The 24,985-nt window shown below is 39.4% G+C and overlaps 1 protein-coding gene across 5 annotated transcripts in view; it reads right to left on the bottom strand.

Moving 5' to 3' along the window:
- The window catches only part of LOC122562122 (matrix-remodeling-associated protein 7-like), a 138,490-nt gene that overhangs the window by 8,889 nt on the left and 104,616 nt on the right, over nt 1-24,985 (bottom strand). For 3 of the 5 annotated variants that reach the window (XM_043714667.1, XM_043714670.1, XM_043714671.1), the window contains exon 3: nt 22,551-22,641. In XM_043714667.1, coding sequence (XP_043570602.1) covers nt 22,551-22,641 — 91 coding nt within the window. Of the gene's footprint in view, nt 1-8,968; nt 8,998-10,914; nt 10,989-22,550; nt 22,642-24,985 lie in introns of all 5 variants that reach the window. The other 2 variants (XR_006315227.1, XM_043714669.1) reach the window with 2 other exon arrangements.

Below are 24,985 nucleotides of genomic sequence, written 5' to 3'. Positions count from 1 at the left end.
ACTTGCAGGTGGTGTTCCCAAGTATCTGCTGTCCTTTTTCTTCAAAATGGAAGTGGTCATGGGTTTTAACACATGTTAAGGACTTGTGATTACTACACAAATTGAAATTAAAGTATTGATTTTGCCTTTATTCTTGCAGACCAAGCATACATTTGAAATGGTCAACTAAAAGTGGATTAGTTCAATAGTGAGTGGTTTACACCTCCGTTTAGCCTAAATGAAAAAGAGAAGAAATTTGGGTTTCCACCTTACCCTTAGAAATTAGGTCTTGAAGATCAATAAAACTTGATACATAATCTGTTATTTGAAAGGTGCGCTACAGAATTAATTTCTGATCTTCACCAGAATGTATTTTGGGTTGATAGTGGTCTTTTTTAGTAATGCAAATAGGGGAACAATTTGCATATAACTGGCTTCCTAAGCAATAAGATTTGAAAGGCAATATAAAAAGTGATGAACTTCAGGAATGTTTTGCAAGTGTATCTATACATAGTTACCACAGGATAATCCACAGTACAATTATACTGACCAACATATCATTAACAATACCAAGTTAGAGTCAAATGAGATTTTTGGAAATATTGAAACCCTGTGGTAGAAGTACTAACCACAAATGACTGGAACTGCTCCAAAACAAAGACTCCCCAAAGTTACTATTCTAGGAACGCAATATAGGAAGGTGGAACAAGTTAAATCAAAAAGGGCATCACACTTGTTTAAGAAAAATGTTTGAATGGAAGATATCCCCATCTAGTTTTGGCTTCAAAAGCATTTCAACCAAATGCCTTTGGCCATTAAAATACTTCATTGTTTTGGAATACCTCTATCAATCTGATATGGATAGAAGGAATACTCTGACTGGAAACTGGAATTTTGTACCTTTGTTAACAAAGGCCTCAAAGTGGCCGATATCAGAACAGATTTATTATGAGATCAGCCAAACTAGCATACACTAGCCTCCAAAAACATTGTCCACTATTTCTCAGTAATCCAAAAGCAACTTCATTTATAAAGTCAATGTTCAGAAAAGGACAACTTTCCCACAAACACTAATAGTTATATTTAAAGTTACATATCCATTAGCAATTCCCAACTTGGTTCTCTCAGGAGGTCAACATTAACATTTGTGGAACGCTTCCACAAAGCCTGGGCAATGAATGTATCTTTCCAGAGGATTCCCTCAATATACAATTATCAAGATTATATTAAAGGAAAGTAGTATTCTCCATGAGAATTGCTATTTGCTTTCCCTTTGTTATGGGTTAGGCTAAGAATTTACATAAAATGACCATAATCCTGATGTTAAGGAAAAACAGCAAATGCAGAAGAAGATATCAAAATCAAAACCTAGAACTTACCAGGAGATTCTTTGCATCCTGGAAAGTATGCATCAAGCCAAGGAAAGGTGAGAGCAGCAAAATAATGTGGACAAACATGCGGGAAGATACTGGCATTGTGCAGCAGAGGAAGGAAAAGCCAGCTGAGGAAAATCAAGTGAACTGTGTCCCAATCGTTAAGTCCAGTTAGTAAAGCTTTAAACAAGAATTGTGAATCCACTTATACACACAGCTCCTAAAGTTGTATCGTACTCTATTAACTAGAGTGCTTTTGGCATGTCTAGAGGTCATTGGTAGTGCTGTACAAAGTCTTTTTCCTCACTTTTGAGCAATGGTTCATCCACTAACAGAGGTCATTTGTATATTAATTAGGAGAATCAAAGGTTAGGGCTCATGGTGTGGTGGTATTGCCCCTTTGAGCTGCCCCAGAAGAAAATTTATTTTGGGGCAGGGGTGCAGTTCTTGTTTGCAGGGGCTCCTTTAACCAATCTCACCAACTTCAATTAGGTGATGCAATCACTGTCAGTACCTTCACCCTCCCTCAATTAAGTATTGGAGTCTCAAGCAACATTAAAATTAATCAATACATGCATCATTCCATTAAAAGCTTAAATACACAGCATTGGAACTATTAACACAGGAACAAAAGAATAGGAACAGACCAGTCCCTTGAACCTGTTCCAGTGAGATAATGGGTGGGGGGAGAAAAAAAAAAAAGAGATGGAATGGTTCTGGCTGTGATACCAGTGGGGAAAAAAAAAAAGTGGTTGCTTTTTCAAGCTCCAAAAAAGTACTGTAGCAGCTGCAGTCATCCAGCCAGGAAAAATTTATTACACTCCTGACTAGTGCCTTCTGAAAAGGTGGCTAGGCTTTGGGAAGTCAGGCAGCAATTCACATTGCAGGTTTGAACCTTTTGTTCCTATTAGTAATATGGCTAGTTCAGTTTCAAAAGGAAGGGTCAATTAGCTCAGATGGTTGGATGACTGGTTTGCAGAACATAACCCCACAAAAACAGCATCAGCTGAAGTTACAATGAAGGGCTCTTCTTAACCTCTCACCTGAGGCAGAGACCCTCAGGTTAAACTGTAACCAGCTATCCCCAATGAATATAGCACTATGGCCAAATTTAAATTGGCATCTGAAGAACAATTTGCTTTAAAAAAGTGCCCAACAGCCTGTACTCAGAAGATACACTCTCCATTGGTCGTTTTGTATCCAGTCATACCTTCCTGACATTGATTGCGTTCAGGATACCTCCAGCATCAGTATTAGCTGCAGGCCTAGAAGAAATGTTAGGGCCTCCTCTTCTGTCTTCCATCCCTCAAGCCTGCTTCACCATTGAATAGATCAGACAGATTTCATTCGGTCACAAGCCTACTACCCTAACAAATGGGTTAAGGAGGTCAAGAACGCACTCACTTTCACCTAATTCCTGAAAAGATTGCCTGTGCGTTCGTTTTCAAAACAGCTTTAGATATGACCAACTCAAGGGATGAATGACTAAGTATCATAAGCCTAGATTGAAAAAGTTAAAATCGAATTACGTCCATGCCTTTTGCCATCTAATGATTACAGGACATTTTGCTGTAACGCAATTGACAGAATAGGAATACTTTCTAAAGTGCTAACTTTAAAATGTGCATTGGCTGTGACATGATTAAATCTCCAACATTAAACATTGCTTCTAAAGCTGGATTTTATAACAGGGTTGCACAAGAATGCAACCATCACGTTATGGAACGACCTGTAATCAAAATATCAAAAGTTGATACAAAACCTCGCGTAAACACCAAGTAGATGTTCAGCTCACCAAGGAGAGCCGCAGTTTCAACATGCCCCATACTTAAATTAGATCAGATGGTAAGTAACTGTAAAAATATTACAATGAACACTTGTCAAATTCCATGTGTCCAAAGCTTTGAGAGCTCTCCTAGGCTCATTGTAATGTGAATATTTGTGGACATGTTCAAGTCCAGGATTTCTGACAAGCCTGAACTTTTATTCCTGCACTATAAGCTTTTAATTTTGCAGTGACACCAGCAATTCCTTCCACCTCGGTACACAAAAGCATCACATGGAATGTAGTTTGCCCTTCATATTTTGACTACTTTGTGTCCTGAAGCTCCCAATATTGTGACAGGCAAGCTCAAAACTGTTGATAAACATCTTACACCGTAGCATGCTGCCTCGGAAGAAATTGATGCCTAATTATCGAGTTGAGGGCTTTCTAACACTCCAAACATTTAGTGAGCTCCTGAGGCAGCTTTTAGTAGAAATGCTCAACACTAAAAATGTAACAGCACTTAAAAGTTATCTTAATTTAATCTAATGACTGCAACCATGCTACCTTTATTGGGCATATGCTATCGTTTACTGAAGGTGAAAGGAAACAGTTTGCACACAATTAGTGGAAATGTTTTTACAAAATCAGAGTCTAAGTTTGAAAAGGAAATGGGTCAAATAAGGTTGAGCAATTTAATTGCAGGAATTAAACAGTGGCCTTCAAATATTCAATCTTTTGCTGCACTAAGTGGGCAGATTTAGAGAGAACCTAACCTTCTTAGTAACCAACCCTGCAATAAAGTTGATCAATATTGTTGAAAATAAATTAAGAGTTTGATGATATCACTACATTGGCTGGACCACTGCATATGAACATGCAATTCATTTAGCACTTCAGCTGAATCTAATGAAAAACTGACATTTTAGTCACCACAATGAAAGGATATTCTTACATATATAGAATATTGAACAGCTTTGGCCATACCATACAACCTCCCATGAAGGTCAGCTAAAAAACCTTAACTGAATTGATGTAATTTGCTTTCTCCTCCTTTGCTCTCCATCCACTCTTTCAAACTAACCCACCACAAGTGTGAGTGCTTAGTCTACTGGTCATATCTTCCAGTGCAAAAGATGTCGTCATTGGATCTAAACCCAACATAAGAACTTGCGCTTGTCTGTTACTCCTGTAACATCAATGTCTGCCACTTGGAACAAAGCAGTTCAAAATTCACCAAACTCAGACGCAGCTGATGGAAGTTGAAAATACAATATAAAAACCAGAAAAAGGAGCTTTCAGTACCAAAGTACCCACTCCGACTGAGGACAGTTAGCAGTTTCAAGAAAAGACCATCTCCAGAAGATCAACCAACTTGCAAAGGCCATGCACTACTTTCAGACAATTAAGAACAAAATAATTTTTACACTTGTGAACTTTACCCTTTCAATTCTACCTTCTGGCTACTTGGTCATGGTGGGGGTATGCAAGGATTGTGCAATGAGAAACAACATAATACTAAAATCATGTCTATACTTAGTTTTATATTTGATAATTAACTCATAACTTGTTAACTCGAGATCTCATTTCTTCAGCATTACACAAATATCCAAAAGAATTAAGCACTTAAACCTCAGGTGCGGAGAAAAGGTATTATTCACCCTACTTGGTTCTAACAGTGAACTATACCAATTGCCACCAGTCAAAACCAAAATTATCCTGAAGAGCCACAGTTACTTTTGACAGTCACATGCAGAAACCTTCACTTCCATATTGTGAGAGACGATTTCGGTACAAATAGTTAAGATGTGCATGACCTCAGAGTCTAAGGGGAATAGAGCCGTGGGGATAGGGTAAAACATGCTTCTCTATAATAAAGGACGAGACAGAGTAGAAAAACAAGTCCTTGATTGATAAGACCACTAACTCTGACAGAGAAGAATAAGTCCTTGACTGATAAGACTGCAGGCTAGAAAAACAACTAGGGAGACATATACTGCAGACTTTGTGATAAGGGTCCAGAATGGAAAAATAATGAATGTTCAGAATGTGAACCTCGTGACTCTTTAGAGCTATAGAAGGGAGGAGCTTGAACTGTATTTAATCGAAAACTTTGTTAGCCTAGCGCGCTTTTTCTCAGAAGAGTGCCCAACTCTGCAGACTTGCTAATAAAACTTTGTTTTCCTGAATTTGTCTAGAGCGATTATTGAGAAGCGATTTTCGTTTCTAACACATATCTTAAGATATCTCCCCACAGATAAGTAACATTTAACAAATGTAGCAGATTGTTGTTATTCCAATGTTGTCTACATTAGAACAGTTAACTCCTGAAAGCATGCGAAGTGCACTTGAAACTTCCTTAGCACCAGCTTTTCAAATTTTTAAAAACTATGTTGACATAACTGTAGGCAAAACTTTGTCCTAAAACAATGTCCACAATGAACATTCCCATCTTCACCAAACTTCTAATTACAACAATTCATTGCTCAGCACAAAACAGGGTGGTCGTGACAGGAAGATGGTGTTAGGTCATTCACTCGATTGCAGACATGAGGATCTAACCATGTTAACATATCAAAACTGCAGTGAGATGTATTTGACTTTACTATACAGAAAATTTTAGAATACAGTATTAATATTTCCAGAGTGGAGAATTCCATTTTTTATAGGGATAAAAAACTCAATTTATTGTATGGTTTCAGAATTCCATGCAGACCTGCAAATTGAATATAAGCAAGGACATGGAAACCAAGTGGACCTGATAGTTTGAATTATTTGGCAAGTCATTCCTTCCTATTAACCCAACATTGAGAAAATGCCCTAATCTGTACTTACTATTTAGAAACACTGACAATTAAGCTTCAAGTCATCTTTTGAAATCAAGATCAAAGCATGTGCATGCAAAAAAGTGCATGTAAGCAAGCAATAAAAAAAAACATGATCAAGCATTTGCCAGGATAAGAACCACACCAATCCTTAAGGAAAGGGAAAACACATTGAACATAACTACAAACTAATTATTGCCTACTCAAGTAGTTAGATTCCAACACAAATTCACGACTACATTTTCAAGGGCATTGCAATAACAAGTGTTTTAAAACTTGGCTCCGGAATTCAACTGAGACACTGTTACAGGAAAGCAACAGATTCCAGATTTGAAAGGAAACCAATTTTCCCTGAATGAGAATTAAAAAAAAACAGGAAGATTAATTGGTTTAAACTTGAGAATGCTTTTTGCATATATATGTTAACTTACAGTACACAGGTGCTGGGTGCCCTCTACTGCTTTGCTAAGGTGCTACTGATCTCTATGGCTTTGAAATGGATGTACAACTAGTGCCCTCAAGTGGAAAGAACAAAAATACCCAAGATTGGCTACATGCACATATCAATTTTGTTTTCTTAAAAAAAGTGTGCAAGTGTTCCAAATTTGAACTCAGACAGACAAAAGAAAACTATCAATTTAGTAATCGGTTTCAAAGTAGTTAGTTTACCAACTCAGCAAACCTTAGGAAGGACTGCTTGATTCATGTAACAATGAAGGGAGATCAACCACTGTTCTAAATGCTGGAAGAGAAAAGCAGGAAGAGGAAGACAAATGCACAGATCATTACAGACTGCCACGTGAAGTAGCTCTGACTAAAATGCTCCTCCACAATTATCTGGTCTCCCCATACAACCATATTCCATAACCAGATCACTGTTCGCAGGCAAGTTTTACCGATACTGACCCTATAATCTCACTTAGACTTCATTTGACTATATCCTTTCCATCTGCTTTAAGGCCTTTAGGTGAATAGGTATTTGGTCACCACTATATCCCTTTAGATTACAGCCCTGTGAAATTTGTTTTCATTGAATGCCTTAAATAGTGGCAGCAAAAACTCCCATTTTGTATTTGCACCTTGAGGGGAACCTGGAATGGGCTTCAATGACTCAGATTGAGAGCAACATTTACCATTTAGATGTTTTAGAGTTGCTGTTGCTGGGAAAACACAGATCAGGCAGATTCCAAGCAGAAGAATTAACATTTCAGGCATAAGTCCTTCATCAGGAATGAGGCTTGTGGGCCAGGGCTGAGAGATAAATGGGAGGGAGGTTGGGGGGAGGCTTGTGGGTCGGGGCTGAGAGATGAAGGGGGGGGGGGGGGGGGGGGAGAGAAGGTAGCTGAGAAAGCAATAGAAGAGGGAGAAGTCGATAGGTCAGGGTGAGTGATGGACAGGTCAGGAGGGCAGTGCCGAGTTGGCGGCTTTGGAACTGGGATAATGTAGGGGAGATGGGAAATGAGGAAGCTGTTGAAATCCACATTTATCCCATGTGGTTGCAGAGTCCTAAGGCAGAACATGAGGTGTTCTTCATCCCAGGGGTCAGGTTAGTTTGATGGTAGAGGCGGCCCACGACCTGCATGCCCTTGACAGAGTGGGAGGAGCACTTGAAGTGAAGTGTTCAGTTGGTAAAGGGGGAGAAAGAAGGGAAAGAGTTGGTAGGTGCCCCAGAGATGTCCTGAGATGATCCGGAAGGAGGCCATCTGGGACGGAGGCGAATTGATCATCCTGGGAACACATGGAGAAATTGGGAATAAGGAATGGCATTTTTACAGGAATTAGGGTGGGAGCATGTACAGTCTAGGTAGCTGTGAGCTTATGGTAAATGTCTGTGGTTAATCAGGTCACTGGAGACAGTTATGGAGAGGTCCAGGAAAGGGAGGAAGGTGTCTGAAATAGTCCGTGTGAATTTGAGGTCAGGGTGGAAGGGGTTGGTAAAATTGATGAACTGTTCAGCCTCATGGGAGCACACAACCACACGATAAGTGTGGATTTCAACAGCTTCCTCATTACCCCTCCCCCACATTATCCCAGTCCCAAGCCTCCAACTTGGCACTACCCTCCGGACCTGTCCATCACTCTTTTTCCTCCCCCCTATCACAATCTCCCTCTTCATCCACCTATCCCTTTCTCAGCTACCTTCCCCCTTGACACCACCCCTCCCATTTGTCTCAGTCCCTGGCCCACAAGTCTCATTCTGATGAAGGGCTTTTGCCCGAAACATCGATTCTCCTGCTTTACCTGTGTGCTTTTCCAGCAACACACACTTGACTGATCACCAGCATCTGCAGTCCTCACTATCTCCTTTAGATGTTTCATGCATATATATTCCTATGAAATAGTCCACCCACTTAAGTCAAGCTTTTGTCTTGTGGAGAGCTCATGTAATAGACAGTGACTACAGGTTGATCCTGCAGGGATAAGGAGTCATCAATATGCACAGTAACCTCTAGGCAACTACCCAAATGGATTCAGTGCTGTAGCTGAACAAGATCTAGCAGTCTTAAATCTCTAGTTATTCCTGCTGCTTACCCAGAGGTGGTGAAAAGAGTATCAGAGGGATGTGGCAGTTGATTTAGATTAGACATTTGTACTCAAACTAATTCCAAGTTCTTCCATCATTGCTCAGTTACCCAAAAAGAGGTCTTGAAACCCCACTGCAATTTCTCAGAATGAAAGCCAGAAAATAGAAAGCTTGGATCACAATCCAGGCAACATTCCATTTAATGGAAATTTCTAACTTTTATCAGCAGTTATGAAAACCAAAAAAAAGGACACATTAACGTTATATTCTTCAAGAGTCTCATCTCCCACTTGCACAATCCATGGAAACACTCAGAAGCACATCATTTGACTGCAAATTGCCCAAGGCTTTCTTGTATAGTCTCAAGTCACACAGAACATGGAATCTCTGGTCACAATATTTACAGCTAATCTCATGGAGACTGATTCATGCAACATGTACCAGGAATATTCTAACACCATCCACAGATGTTACACAGGTTCATTATAAACATTTAACTTACTGAGGCTGCAGTAAGTTCATTTTTCATTTCTGCATAAAAGAGAACAAGCTGTCATTGACGAGGAGATTAGTGTAATTTAGTTCATTTAACCCTCTGGCCAACACGAAACAAATATTTTTCAAATTAACACTATTTAGGCTTTTTCCACTAGGAGGAAGCTATGCAGGAATGGTTAATCTCAGTTCAAATCAAAAAATCTGACAAGACCCAGAAAAATCTTATTAGGCATTATAAAAAGCACATATGTCAGTGAAGCATGTTTAAAATAAATTTAAAACACTCAGAAAAGTTAATGAGCTTGGAAACTAAAGTCAAAGATCCTTGCAGAAGGTTCCAAAATGACTGTCCACAAAATAAAAGGTTCCAACCAGCTGGGATCCAGTTACATTTTACGAAACATTTCAATGTGCAAGACCAAATTGTGCTTCAGTAAATACAATGCTCATAAGAGCAGATGAGCCCAAGTGGTTTTGCTTTAAGTACAGAGAGATCCAACACTGTATAATTGCAATATTTAAAACTGCTTATTCATTGAAAAGCAATTCCATACATCAATTAAATTTGTACTTGCACAGATTTGTACTTCACCCATGGCTTCAACCACCAGATACATTAGGAAAGGTTTCTTGCACATATTGGTTATGTTAAACACAAACACTGCAATAAATTCTTACTTCCATGTTAAAATTCTCACTTTTTACTATGCCTTAGACCTGCACTCTAATCTGGCCTCTAGCAGAGTCCACAGTAAATCAAAGTTCCTCACTCAAATTAGCAACTTGACATTTCACTAGTTCGGTAGATCTTTCTCCTTCAAGGACATCTTGAAACCTGACTAAAGTTTTGGTATTTTCCCCAATCGTTCTGGGAGTGGCTGATTTTTTTTTTTTAAAAATGTGCACCTACACAGTACATTAGGACACAAAGTATATCTTACTCCCTAGGTTACTGAAAGAAAGTCGAACAAGTTCATTTCAACCAACCTTCCTCCCAGTGCAGACATTCAACCATTCCACCAGCAGTGAGGGGGTGCAGATTGCACTCAGTCAATCAAGAGTCCACATTACAAAGTCAACAAAACACTTGCTTTAGTGCTGGAAATTAACTTGGTTACATTGTTGACAGATTCACATTCAGAATTACATTCCTTCATTAATGGCTTCTCAAGGAGCAAAGGACAAAAAATTGAAGTTACTGCAGTAAGTTTCCTTGCATCCCCAAGAACATCCTTACCTTTAAACCAGCTCAGTAGCCAACAAGGTATTGAAAACCAGTAACACAACATACAGTTTTAGTCAAAATTGGAGATTGGTGAAAGATAGTAAAACAAGTCACTTTTGAGTTAAGAATACATGGTGGGGCAGAAATGTTTTGGGGGGAGGCAGGCGGTTGGAGTTGACTGAACAAAAGAAGTTAAGGAAAAATGGTCAAAATTATATCTGGGTCTACTACAAAAATCTCTACTGCACTATATCATGCTGATAATGCAAAATGAGAGAAATGAAGCCAAAGGGGAGGGAGAAAAAGGAGATGTGACAATAGGGAGATGACATAGCTATAGTTGGGAGTGGGGCACAGGATAAAGAACTGCATCTTTGCCAATAATGCATTCCTTACTCTCACTTTACTTCAGTTAGCTAAAACCATATAGATAAGTGGAATTTACTTGAAGTGCCCATACCTTCTCATCGAGTGTAACCTTGTGAAGCCTGTATTGAATGGTCAAGTACATTAATAGGGTTCAATTACTCTTGCATTTCTTGCAAATTGGAAGAAACTCTCCAGATTGTCTAGATTAAAATTGAAGTGGCCAGTTAATACAGGTTCCAGGTAAAAATGGTTAATAGATTCAGCAGATAACACTTTGTAAATGACAGACAGGAAAGAAAAAAAGTGTCAAGTTGTGACAGGTGACATGCATGGGGCATACTGAAAAAGAACCTTACCAATATATTGTTACAGAAATAGTGTCATCAGGCTTAGAACCTACACCGAGGTGAAGTCAGGGGTTAACTCAACCCTGCAATAAAAAAGGTCAGGAGAAAGGTTTGCAAAGCTCAATCCAAACATGCACAGCAATACTACATTGTAACAGAAGCTGATCTAAGCATTTTGCTGATGTTCAAAATAAATCATGTAATACATTGAAAAAAACAACAGAATAAGTTTAAAGAGTACACAAAAATGATCTTGATGAATCAAAGGCTAGATGTTTGCACAGCAACATGGGACCTGTTTTTGCTCCGCATACAATACTGCAACACCATTCCCATTGCAGTCAATCTAGATTAAAAATGCACAGCCAAAACGTTTGCAGTGATATCAGGAGAGATGCTGCCTGTTTGTACGGCATTTCATTTCCCAATTTTCAGCTAAGTTTACTTGGTATTGACCTTCTCAAAATCTTGAAAAGGCATTTGCTGTCTGCTGATATCATATTTTACAATATACTGAACTTCAAAAAAAAAAAAGGAGAAAATTCATTACAAGTACTCATGGAAAAAATTCAAGCCAGCTTGGAGTATCATCCAGTCATGAACAGGACAGGAGAGGATAACAGACCATTGGTAAGAACAGCCAGGATGAAACATTTCTGGAACAATGACAAGTTGACAAGATGATATGTTCATATAGGTGAAACTGATCAAAGTAACAAACACCAGACTCCAATAAATAGATCAGGACAACTGACTTGACTGGAACTCCAGTCAAGCTCTCCATACAAGAAACAAAAGCTTTGAAAGAATGAAAGAATGAAGGAATGAAGGAATGTAGATGTAATGTAACATACCACATTAGGATGTTTCAAGGTGCTTCATGGCCATTTAAGTTAGAGTGAGTAAGCAATCTTCTGTAACCAACATTAAAAAAGTGGTAGTTTGCTCTACAGCAATTTACTACAAATCGCAAGATTCATTGTCAGCTAACCTAGTTGCTGATGCAAGTTAAGGGATACTTGTCAGCCAGAGCACAGAGATTCCCTACAATTTTGATTTGTGTTGCAACCTTCACCTTGGTAGCCAGTACTTTAAAGATTCATTCTCTTAGTATTACCTGGAATGTCACCTAGTTGAGCTATTCCAATCTCAGTCAGGAGTCACTCCCTATGGCTGCAACCACTATTGGCCAAGTTGTATGTGTAGAGCAAAATTCAACTTAATGATCTGTCAGGTGGACAAAGCATTCATTCAAGTGGGCCAAATATTCTTACAAGCCCAGTTAAGTCAGCCACTTGGAATTCATATTTGAGCAGGGTGGCTGCACAGACAAGCGGAGGGAGTCAAGGTCTTCTAGTAAAATGCCGTGGCCCAGGACGTTCCTGGCCTTGCAAGAGTACTATCTTGGATGTGGAAGTCTACCGCACTCAATTTGAAAATTGCACCCCCATTACCCATAAAAGGATATTAGCTTCCCACCTCACACTTCCCACCTTGAACTCCCAGCATGCAGTGCTTGAGAAAACCTGTATTCAAATCAATACACAGCACTGGATATTAAAATTTTCAGAAGATCACCCAAACATTGAATAGCTTTCAATGTAAGCCTGGCTCTCAGGATATGCATGGGAATCCCTGTGGTGTCCAAATTACAACCCAAGGAGACATGAATCGTAGAACAAAAAATGGCAACAGGAAAGATCAGAAATTAGAATCTGGCATTTCACACAAAGTACAGCTTTAGAACTACAGTAGGTTAGTTGTACATAACTATTACCAGACATCTGCACTTGTCAGACATTTATGGTATTGAAAGTTTCAAACTCAGCCAACCCAATGGGAGTTGTAGACAAAAACTGAAGATGATGAAATCCAAAGTAGACAAGCAAGCAGGAGGCTGGAATCACAGCAAGCCAGGTGGAGAAGTCAACATTTCAGGTATAACCCTTCAGGATTGGGGGTAGGGGTGAGGGGAGCTGCAGAGGAGGAGAGGTGGGGAGAGGGGTGGAAAAGTGAGGTAGTGATATGTGAACACAGGTAGATGGTACGGCCTGGTTGGTCAATGGGAGGAATGAATCCAGTTGGTGGCTGGAAGGAAAAAGGTCAGTAAGTGGAATGGAAGTGTGTGTGGGGTTGGGGGGGGGGGCGGAGGAGAGGAAAGGGGGTGAGCTGATAAAGAGTCAGAGGATGGGAAGGGACATTTGAAATCGGAATGCAAACAAACAGCGAGTTCTCCATGTTGTAGGCTACCCAGGAAGACATTTGCAGTCTGATTCACTGTGGCAATAGAGGCAGCCAAAGATAGGTCATGTCAGAAAGGGAGTGGGAAGGGGAATTAAAATGGGTGGTGACTAGGAAATCAGGTCAGGTCAGCCCCTGTGGGCCCAGCTGAGATGCTCAGCAATACACATCCTGGTTTATGTTTGGTCTCACCGAAGTAAAGATGTCCACATCGAGCACACCGGATACAGTAAACTAGGTTGGAGGAAAGGCAAGTGAACCTCTCACCTGGAAGGACTGTTTGGGGCTCTCGATGGAGGTGAGGGGTGTGGTCTGCCAGGTTAATGACCCATTTTTTGGGGTCAAGATCTGAACTCAGTCAAATTCCGCATTATACATCTTCAATCCTTAACCTGGTTAAAGGTCAGTGATCCCATCAGTCCATTTGAAAACAAGTCTGCACAGAGCTAACACAGGACTGACTGATCATCAGAACAGGTAGCTAGCCTCAACATTTCAGCAAAACAGGTCAGTGGAGCCAGAGACCCAATATATTAAAAAAGGATTGAATTGATGCATTTGCCTCAAGACTAGTATTAAGTTTATAGCAGACAGCTGGAATAGACAATAATGCAGATGCAAGGAGGTGGCAAAGTGGGAGCTGAAATCATTGCTTGCCAGTGCACAGCCTCTAGATCATGGAAACCCACTGCTTCATGGCAACAAATGCCAACCAGGACAAAATGTTGGAGAAACATTGGACCCACACAAGTGATATGCAGCCCCACTAATGTGGGCACTGGCACCCAACCAAGTCCCAGTTGGGTCAATCAGCTGCTGTGGAAATCCAGTGGAGTCCTATGGGGTAGGGGAGGTGGGTTGCTGGTGACTTTCCAGATTCAAACAAACAAATAGCCTCCTTTCAGTACACAAGGCCAGAGGGAAATGCATATGCTAGGAAAAAAAAATAAAAACAAAACGATCTCCCCAACCTTGGAATTTAGCCTTGACCCTCTCAAGCAAGTTCCAAACTACCAGTTGCAGGTCTCAATAGCAAAGCAACTTGGTTAAGACAGGAACTATGTACAGTGAGCGAAAACAGATGTGTGATCATGAATGTGCACAGCATGCTTGTGACAGCATAAAGCAAGGTAGAACAGGAGAATAATTAAAGGAACAAAGCACAATTTCCATGGAGAGCAACAAGTTAAACTACGGAGCAAAAGCCTCATGCTGCAGAAATATCCAATGACGACCAAGACAGATTGGAAAACAAAATCATTGAAATAGTGAACAATCTTACTAAGAAAGGAGTAACTTGTTCATTTGAGCAACATGCCATTTAAACTGTTCAGCTGCCCTATTAAAAAAGGAACAAAAGCAGCATATTACTCAAATGGATAGAACAATGACAAAACTGATGCATCTGGGGCAGTGATAGAGGGGCAAGTGATTAGCAAAAAAAAAAAATAGTTTATATTGAAATTACCTTGCAACAAAATATGTGCTTTGCTATAGTTAAATAAGGCAGGAAATATGGAGTAAGACAATAATCAGATCATCTTATTGAATTTATTGAATAACAGAACAGGCCAGGGGCTGCAAGGTGAACACCCTGCTCTTAGCTTGTTAATACAAACTTGTTAAAATAACACTTTCTTGCATTACAAGTGAGCAAACAATTTCATTTTTTTTGGAATCAAGCCACAAGGATCAGTTTTGGGTCCACTACTTTTCAACAATTATGCTCATATGCAAGCCATTTACAGAGGAGGTATAGTTATTAAGTTGGCAGAGGACACCAAAATTGGAGGTGGAATGGACAGCTAAGAAGGTTATCTCAGATTACAACAGGATGTAGCAGAGAGAGTTTAATTCAGATAAATGCAAGATGCTGTATTTTGGAAAAGCAAATCTTAGCAGGACTTCTACACTTAATGGTAAGGTCCCAGTGAGTGTTGCTGAACAAAGACCTTGGAGTGCAGGTTCATAGCTCCTTGAAAGTGGAGTCGCAGATAAATAGAATAGCAAAGGCAGTGTTTGGTATATTCTGACCAGAGGAAAATACGGAGTACGGAGTTGAGAGGTCATGTTATGGCTGTACAGGACATTGGTTAGGCCACTTTTGGAATATTGCATGCAATTCTGGTCTCCTTGCTATTGGAAAGATGTTGTGTAACTTGTAAATAGTTTGTGAACCTTTAAAGGATGTTGCCAGGGTTGGCAGTTTTGAGCTATAGGGAGAGGTTGAATAGGCTAGGGCTATTTTTGGGAGGGAGAGGGAGAGGTTAAATAGGGTAAGAGAGACACACACAGACACACACTTCCCTGGGGTGGGCGAATCCAGAACTAGAGGGGGTAGGTTTAGGGTGAGGGGGGAAGATATAAAAAAGACCAGAGGGTGGTACGTGTATGGAAGGAGTTGCCAGAGGAAGTGGTAGAGGCTGGTACAATCGCAACATTTAAGAGGCATTTGGATGGGTATATGAATAGGAAGGGTTTGGAGGGATATGGGTCAGGTGGGACTAGATTGGGTTGGGATATCTGGTCGGCATGGACGAGTTGGACCGAAGGGTCTGTTTCTACGTCATACATCTCTATGACTATGACTCCAGATGCAACAGATTTGCAAGTCTAAGCTAAGGCAAAATCGAATGGCTGAAGTGTAGAATTGCTAATGTAAATTTAAAAATGAAAAACTCTTATGGCAAGAGCAAGCCATTTTAAAATTAAGACTCAAGCTTCAATTTAGGTATCAAATTTGCTTTAAGTACACGAATGTTTAAATAAAAAAAATATCAATTGGACTTTTTTTAAAAGTAACTCTGTTTTAGTATACAGCAATGATCAGATTAAACAACCAGCACATCAGTAGAATAAAATGATCCTTTCCGTAAAGTAATTAGAAACTTGAACCACCCAAAATAATAAGCAAGCTATACAGAGACTTCCTTCAGATCTTCTGAAGGAATAAACAGCACGTTCCCGAAACAGATTTGTTTATTCCAAGCTATGTTTTCATACTTGAAGTTCATTAATCTGGAATATTTTTAAGTACTGTTCTTCAGTGTTGAAATAATTAAACATTAGGTTGTTCCAAATGCTGCCAACTGTATAAAAACCTTCGGTCTTTCAACAGAAGTACCCTTAAGTAACATGCAAGCCCACTAGACCAAACCTTTTCGAACAAAAATTGTTCAGATTGTACAAACAGCCAATGCAAATACACATATGCAAAGCACAATTAGTTAATAGACATGACTTAACAGCATTTAAAGTAAATGTTTAACAATTAAGTTATTTCCAATTAGGACTGGCTTATCCATTCACTTAAATGTAAGGGAATAATCTGGCAAAGTTGACATTTTCAAATAATAAACAAGGCTGTGAATATCAAAATTTGATGGATGCAGCTTCTAAAGGATTCAACAGGTTGAGAATTTGCAGAAAATCTGGGAAAAGATTTCAAGATTGGAAGTTAGCATTTAGAGAATTATGGCACCGAAACAGACCCTTTGGTCAACTCACCCATACCAACCAGACATCCCAATCTGACCTAGTTGCATGCCACCATTTGGTCCATACCTGTCTAAACCTTTCCTCTTCATATACCCGTCTAGATGTTTATTTTTAAAAAAAAAAATGTTGTACCCACTTCTTCCTGAACGCTTGTTCCATTCAAACACCACCCTGTGAGAAAAAATTACTCCTCTGGTCCCTTTTAAAAAAATCTCTCCTCACTTTAAAAACTTATGCCTTCCATTTTTGGACTCCCAGGAGACACTTTATGCAACACTAAATTAAAATCCACCTGCCATTCTTCAGCCCATCTGATCAAGGTCTTTTGTACAGAGATAATCTTGATGGTCCAGCATATCACCTATTTTGGGGGCTTTGTCTGCAAACTTATTAACTGTATCTCCTATATTCACATCCAAGTTTATACAAATGAAAAGCAGTGGACCCAACACTGATCCTCCACAGCACACTGATCACAGATCTCCAGTCTGAAAAGCAACCCTCCACCACTATTGTGCCTCCCTCCTGCAAGTCAATTTTCTATCCAAAAGTCAGCCAGCCCCCCAGATCCTACACCTATCCTTAACTGGTCTGTGGAGAACCTTTACTTTGAAATCCAAATAGATAATGTCCTCTACTTGGCCTTCACATTTTCTTTGACACCTATTCAAAAAACCCTAAGTTAGTGAAACACTTTCCTCACAAAGCCATGTTGACATGCAAACTGTGTGCCTCAAAATCCCCTCCAACAACTTACCCACTGACCCAAGACTCACTGTCTTTAGCTCCCTAGATTTTCCTTAGCCTTTAAATACTGGCAACATACCCAGTGTTCTGGGATCTTACACATGGCTGACAATGATACAAATATCTCAGCAAGGGACCCTACAATCTCTTCCCTAGCTTCCTACAAGATTCAAACAATTAACGATTATAGAACTGGATCAGGTTTAATCCTTCAAAACATTCCACATCTCCATCCTGATGTCAGCTGCGGGTGCTGGTTTCCAGGTGCCCCTCGACATTACTCCATTCAGAACAATTAGTCATGCCACAGATTCTCTAACATGGAACTAAAATTAACATACAGAAAGAATCTGAAGATCTTAAACGTAGGGTCAAGTCTGCACACTAAAAACATCGCCTTTCAAAGGTGAAAAATTAGGACAATCTCAGATTGCTTGCAATTTCCAGCAGTGAAACTTTAAGCCATTGCTCATCCCTTGACACCCATTACTTCATGATTTCCTAAGTGGTCAAGTTCTGAAGCTGGATATTTAACCATGTGACATGACTTTATTTCAATGCCATATGGTTCAATGAATTGTGCTGCAATTTTGGGAGCACTGACATTACACCAGCAATATATGGACTACTAGATTCTGCAAAAAAATGGCTACTGTGCTGAGTTTTAGTCAAAAGACTTTTAAAAAAAAAAAACAGATTTACAAATGAAAGTGAATGCCATGAATTTGGACTTGAAGCTCTTCAGTCATCTTTCTAAAATGGCACGACTGCTGTACTGTCAGTGTCAGGGCAGTGGTAGAAAAAAAACCAATGTCGCATAGCCTATGAACTAATCTATTGACAACTTAATAAACAATGGAGGTTTTTTCAGAGATATGAACAAGCAAGCGTGGAGTATATTTTTCTGCCACTACATCTGTGCAAGAGAACAGAAAATGTTCTTTCAATGGTACCTCACTTCACTTGGTCAAATAAAACTACATCACATGTCAAGTTTTCTCCATACTATTTGGAAAATTGTAAATGTTGCTTAACATCTCACTTTACACCTGCCGCTATTAAACAATAACACAGAGCTAGTTGCCAAAGTAGTGTGCATCGAAAATATCAGAACAATACATTTAAAACTATTTACATAAGAATTTTACAAGTTCCTGAATACTAAAATAGTTTCTGGTTGTTAATCTCTGAACAATCTGAATTACTTGCCATTTAGCTTGACTGTCAACATCATTAAAGTTGAGGTAAGTTATAGAAGCAAAGTCAAAAATACACATGGGGGGGGGGGGGGGGGAGAAAGCAAGCTCATTGCAGAACCTCAAAGTCTATACTCCACACCAAGGGTTTATATCAGAATAGCCTTCAAGTTACGCAGATCTTGTGGGCTGTGGAGGCACAATTGCAAGTTGCATTGACCATTTGTGGTGGGACTCAAAGTTGTACTGCCAGTACTTTCCATACTCCCAAAATAAAAATAAAACTCATATCCATTTCAGATTCTGACACGTTATGTTTAACACCAGGTTGGTCCACAATCCAGTGTCAGTAAAACTAACAAGGGCTGGGCACTTAAGAAATGCAGCCAGAGCAGGGAAATGGAAGGCATGTACTTTAATTCTATAGTTACGATACCACAAGAGTTTTAGATTGTCAAATTCTAGTAATAATAAAATAAGAACCAAGTATTTATCACTTCAAGTTAGCTTGCGTTAGTCAACACATTAAGCCAATAAGTAGGTAGCTCACTTGTCCATGAAAGCAATTGGATCTGTTAAAGAAAGAGGTCATGCTGTTAGATACATAATGAAAATAGAGTACAAATTTGTAATTAAATTAATTTAAATCAAACAGCAAGTCAAAAATCATAGATAAGAGGAGGCTCATTGAAATGGATAACAAATTAGTTTGTGGAAAAGGTATAATTGCCAGATCACTGATACAAATTTTCCAAAAGGGACATTCAAGCAAACAATGACAGACCTCTTCACTTGCAAGGGGTTGACTGGTGACCTTTTAGAAGTTTATAAAATCAGGAGGGGTATTGATTGGGTTAATAGCAGGCATCTTTTCCATACGATGGGGGAATATTTAGGATTGGGCGGGGGTGTGTGGTGTGGGGAGAGGTTTTAAAAGAAAGGCATAAAAGCAATTTGTTTCTAAAAACAAAAAAGAAAATAAAGGTGGTTTGCACATGGTATGAATTTCCTGAGGAAATGGTGGATGTGGGTTCAAGTAGTGTTTAAAATACATTTGGATATACATGTGAACAGGAAAGATTGAGGGATATCGACCAGGAGCAGGCAGGTGGGACTAATTTAGTTTGGGATTATGTTTGGCATGGACTGGTTAGACCAAAAGGCTCTGTTTCCATGTTGTGTGTTAAACAAGAACTGAAAAGATCTTTCCTAAAAAACCTGCAGAAATATTTAAAGCTTACGCCCAGATTTTCAAAAAGATCGCTCGAGGTACTGTTGATACTTTAGTAGTGGTAGGATCAAAGATAACAATGAATGGGAGTTGGGTCAAGGTGGAAAGCATTAGGAAGGAAGGGTAGGTACAGAATCTGTCATCATTTAAGACAGGTGGTCATGGAGTGAGGCAAGTTAAGAAAGCCTCAAAGTCAGACATTTAAAACGCTGTTCAATTCGTAGAGAGCATTGAATTTAGGAGCAGCTAGCTCTGAAATACCTTGCAAATTAAAAAAAAAAATCAGCACAATAGCAGATTAAACTCATCTAAATTTGTTTCCATCTACAAAACCCATAGACAGAAACTTTATTTGTTAATCATAGATTCTCACATAAAACCCTGAAAAGGTTTAGAGACCTGCACAAAGCATTGAATGCAACTATTGTGGAACAAAATCAACAAAAGCACCTAAAATTGAGTAATGTAGTTAGAATGAGTGTACACCAAGTCAAATAAAAGCATTAAGCAGTGTTTGGTCCTGGTCACCAAGACAGTCTTACAAATAAGCAAGTGCACATCCTTGGTTGACTTAAGGAACAGATTCATGTTAATTGACAAATTTACATTCTTTCTAACACCTGAATATTTGTCTCTTACAATAAATAGCAAAGAGTGCAAAAAAAAAATCACTGTCACCCATGGCTCTGCATAACTAAGGTCCTTGTGCTTGGTTACCACACTTCAACATGCTCACAGAAGTATTGTTTCTTGTATGATTCACAGGTAAGAAACAGAAGTAGAACTTGGGCTTTCAAAACCTGACATCAGAACATGCTTTATTCTAATGCAGTCGGCATAACTTAAGTACAAAAATTCCCAAATCTATTCAGCACAAATTTGGTACATTCAATGTTGGTTATGAAAACACTGCTAGATTACTAATAATAAACTGAAAATTGAGAAAGATAATGTGAATCAAAAAGTTGAACAAGAGATTATTTGCAAATCAAAGCAGATTTGGAAAAGTACAGACTAAGAAAACAAGTGCTCTTCTGGCTTCATTAATTTGTGATCTGTTTCTTTATACTTTTCCCTTTCTCTTGTAAAATAAAATCTGCAGTTCCATTAGCCACAACCTAAAACAACTATGATAAACATGGGAAGTAATTGGCAATATGTATTAGACTTCAGAGATATGGGTTTCCTTCAGCTTCGCACTTGAGGAAGCTCTAGTGTTTGTACTATTAAAAAACCTGAACAATTATAGAAAAAGCTACTCCCTGCTGCATTCAGTTCTTGTTAAACTCTTCTCCATCGAAGAAACAACTAAAGCAGCTTGGGACAATCAATTCAGTATGCAGATGATTAAAACAAATGTTTCACATCTGATTCCCAGTATGAAACTGAAGATTTCTAATAAAATCAACTTTTAGAACAATTTTTATAGTTACCTTTTTAACTCAATTGTAATACTACAGAGACATGAGATAGGACCTAAAGATGATTGAAGTCTAGTAGGGAAGACGGTGGAGCAGTAAGAGTTTCTGGGGGCAATTCAGGAGGCACAGTATGTTTTCTTTGGGGTGAATTTAAGGGAAATGAGACAAATCATAGCTGACAAGAGAAGTCAGACAACACAAAAGCATACCACGTGAAGCTAGAGGACTGGGGAGCTTTTAAACACCAGGGGATAACTGAAGAGCAAGAACTGGCAGGTGGAGGAAGGTGAAATTTGAGAGTTAACAATGAACAATTGTAAGTTTTTTTTTGAAAAGCAGTAAAGTAAGGGGCAGTAAGTGGAAATTGGACTGCTGGAAAGAGACTGGAGTAGTCATGAGGAACAAAAATATAATAAGAAGTGGTGGAGGAATGACTAGGTACTTTACACCACTTTTCACAGCTGAAGGCACCAGCAGCATACCAATACTTCAAAAAGAAAAAAGGTCAGAAGGCAGAGTTAAGTACAGTGGTCATTATTTTTCAGCTGTGCTAGCACTTAGTAAATTCAGAAGACAAGTAAATCACCCTGACCAGAAAGGCTACACCCCAGGGTTCTGAAGAAGATGGCAGAGGAGATTGTCAAGGCTTTGATAGTAGCAATGTATCAGAAATCACTGGAATCAGGGATGGTCCAAGAGGACTGGAAATAGCACATGTAACAGCCTTGTTTAAAAGAAGTGGAGGGAGGCCAAAGGCAATTATAGGCCGATTTGCCAGACTTGTTGGTAAAATTAGAGAGTCCCTTAAGGGATCCCAGGACTTGGAAGTGCATGTTAAAACAGGACTGCATCAGTACAGTGTCAAGTCATGCCTGGCAAATCTGAGAGAATGCTTTGAGGCAGTAACAAGTTAGACTAAGGAGAGCCAGTGGATGTGATTGGTTTGGGTTTTCAGAAGGCCTTAAATATTCAACTTGGAGACTTCATATGTAAAACTCAAGCTGAGGTTACATTATATTCACAACCTATTAAGGCCAGACAAAATGTCCCAGAAAAGTCCTTACCATAAACTGAGAATTTTTAGGTGTCACCAAGGTGTGCAAAACTAGCCTGTTATGAACAAACTTAAACATTAGTTTCACAAAGTAGAGTTTATTGAAAGAGATTTCCTTACCAAAAAAAAAGGCTGATAACAGTACTTAGGAGGATTATCAAAAAAAGTGGTTGGGGAGGAGTTGGACAGATCCAAAAAAACCAAATGCAACTTAAAAATCCAAGTGGAGTTCAAAATTTGAGATTTGGTGAACATACCGTTGTTCTTCCTCCAACTCTTCTCTTGTCAGTGTTTTTCCATAGCTACTGCCTCGAATCTTGCCTGGGCGGTACTCATCAACTAGATCATCTAAATAAAAGAGCAATAATACAAACTATATCAGTCACATACACAAAGTAAACTTCACTAGATATTGGTTTTGTGGCTCATCAAGCAAGATGGAGCATAGGATTACAAACACCACTGAAAACTGGAAGGAAATAAAACAAAAAGGGAGAATTGATAATGTAAATTCAGATTCCTCTGACAAAAAAAAAGGGAAAAATTGGGACTGCTTGACCAAGTCAACCACATACTAGAGCATCTGACATTAAGTGCATAAACAAAATAAATCTTGTGCTGCGAGTACTGAACATTTAAAGCATTTAGTCATGACATTAGTCACAGTTGTTCAAAGCATTCAGAACAGTCGCGCCAGCATTAATTTCACCAAGACATGATTGGCCATCATAATGAAACTGTAGTAGCTATATCACTTCAGAAGGTAGTTCTAAGAGCAAAATTAGGCCATTTGGCCCATTGAGTCTGCGCTGCCATTTGATCATGGTTGATATGCTCCTCAATCCCATTTTCCTGCCTTCTCCCCACAATCCTTCATCCCATTACCAATTAAAAATCCATCTAACTCAAATTTACTCACTGTTCCAGCATCCACCACATTTTGGGTAGTGAATGCCAGCTTCATAACCCTTCAGAAGTAGCACTTAACTATTTAACTTTGCTATCCCTTATCCTAAGATTATGACCTCTTGTCCAGGAATGCCCCACAAGAAGAAGCATCTACTCCACATCTGTTTTATCCACACCTTTCATCTCCCCTCATTCTAAACTCCAGAGCGTCAGCCTAAACCGTCCATATCTCTTGATATGAGAAACGCCTCATCTCTGGGATCAAACCTAATGAACCACCTCTGAACTGCCTCCAATGCCACTACATCTTTCCTCAAAAAAGGGTACCAAACTTATGCATATTACTCCAGGTGCAGTTTCACAATACCATTTCAATACAATCTAATGCTCTTAACGTGAGCATAGCATTTCCACTTTTTAAGCCAGTGATTCTCATACTAAAGCTGAAAATGTGTTGCTGGAACAGCACAGCAGGTCAGGCAGCATCCAGGGAACAGGAGAATCGACGTTTCGGGCATAAGCCCTTCTTCAGGAATGAGGAAAGTGTGTCCAGCAGGCTAAGATAAAAGGTAGGGAGGAGGGGTGTTGGAAATGCCGTCGTGTTGTGGTGGTCTGGCGATGGAGGAGTCCAAAGACCTGCATATCCTTGGTGGAGTGGGAGGGGGAGTTGAAGTGTTGAGCCACAGGGTGGTTGGGTTGGTTGGTCTGGGTGTCCCAGAGGTGTTCTGAAACGCTCCGCAAGTAGGCGGCCTGTCTCCCCAATATAGAGGAGGCCACATCATTCTCATACTAAACCCAATGATTCTAAGACAGACCACAAACAAGGGCAAAGTAAATTATTTTAAACCAATATCTTGCATTGTCTAGGCAGTAAGTAGCCAATCACAAATGAACTCCCAGTTTTTTGTGGCAGGGGGTGGCAGGGGGAGAAACAGGTGAGATACAAACTGCATGAGATGAGATGTTAGGGTATAGAACATACTACCTGGTCACGTAATGGCAACAGGTTCAAGTACAAGAGGACATTGCATTTTGTTTTGGTAGAAAATGGTATGCAGAACTATGAGCAAAAAGGCAGGAGATTTGTCTCTTGTCTCGTGTCAGACAAGAGACAAGAGCCAGTACAGACATGACAGGCCAAAAGGCTGCCTTCTGCACTAATAATTGACAAATTCTGGGGCTGCAAAGCCTCCAATCCGCATCAGCTGATTACATTGCATTTTTACATAATGTGATGTCTCAGCAACAAGTAGCAATAGGCCAGTAACCAAAGACTGAAAAATCACAAGATTTTTAGATTTGATGCACAAATCATGAACTTGATGTGGAGTTATTCAGTTTAATGTAGTTCTGAGAATGATGTCATTTTCACATGTTAAATGAGGTCATGTTACAAGTTTGGGAAAAGGCAGACTCAAAAAATTGCATTTCCTTAACTAAAAGACTAATGAACCTCAAGTTGGGAAAATGGCCCACCTCCCTATTTTATTCAGTTCAGCAAGAGAATCTGTGGTGAAATTTTACTTGCAACATGTTAGTGCAATTTCCAGGCTTTAAACATGGAACGTTTAACAATAGTTTGAAGTTTTTTGAAAAAAAAAGACAAACAATTATGTACACAGACAATATGCAGTCTTTCTAGTGTGGGTGGAGTCACCTGTTCTTTGATAAAACCAAAAGAGAAAATGCTGGAAAATCTCAGCAGGTCTGGCAGCATCTGTAAGGAGAGAAAAGAACTGATGTTTGGAGTCTAACTGACTCTTTGTCAAAGCTAAAAAAAAAA

Source organism: Chiloscyllium plagiosum, chromosome 24 (genome assembly GCF_004010195.1).
Source record: "Chiloscyllium plagiosum isolate BGI_BamShark_2017 chromosome 24, ASM401019v2, whole genome shotgun sequence".
Lineage (NCBI taxonomy): Eukaryota > Metazoa > Chordata > Chondrichthyes > Orectolobiformes > Hemiscylliidae > Chiloscyllium > Chiloscyllium plagiosum.
The sequence above is the reverse complement of the archived record's forward strand: the minus strand, read 5'-3'. Positions and strand labels throughout refer to the sequence as shown.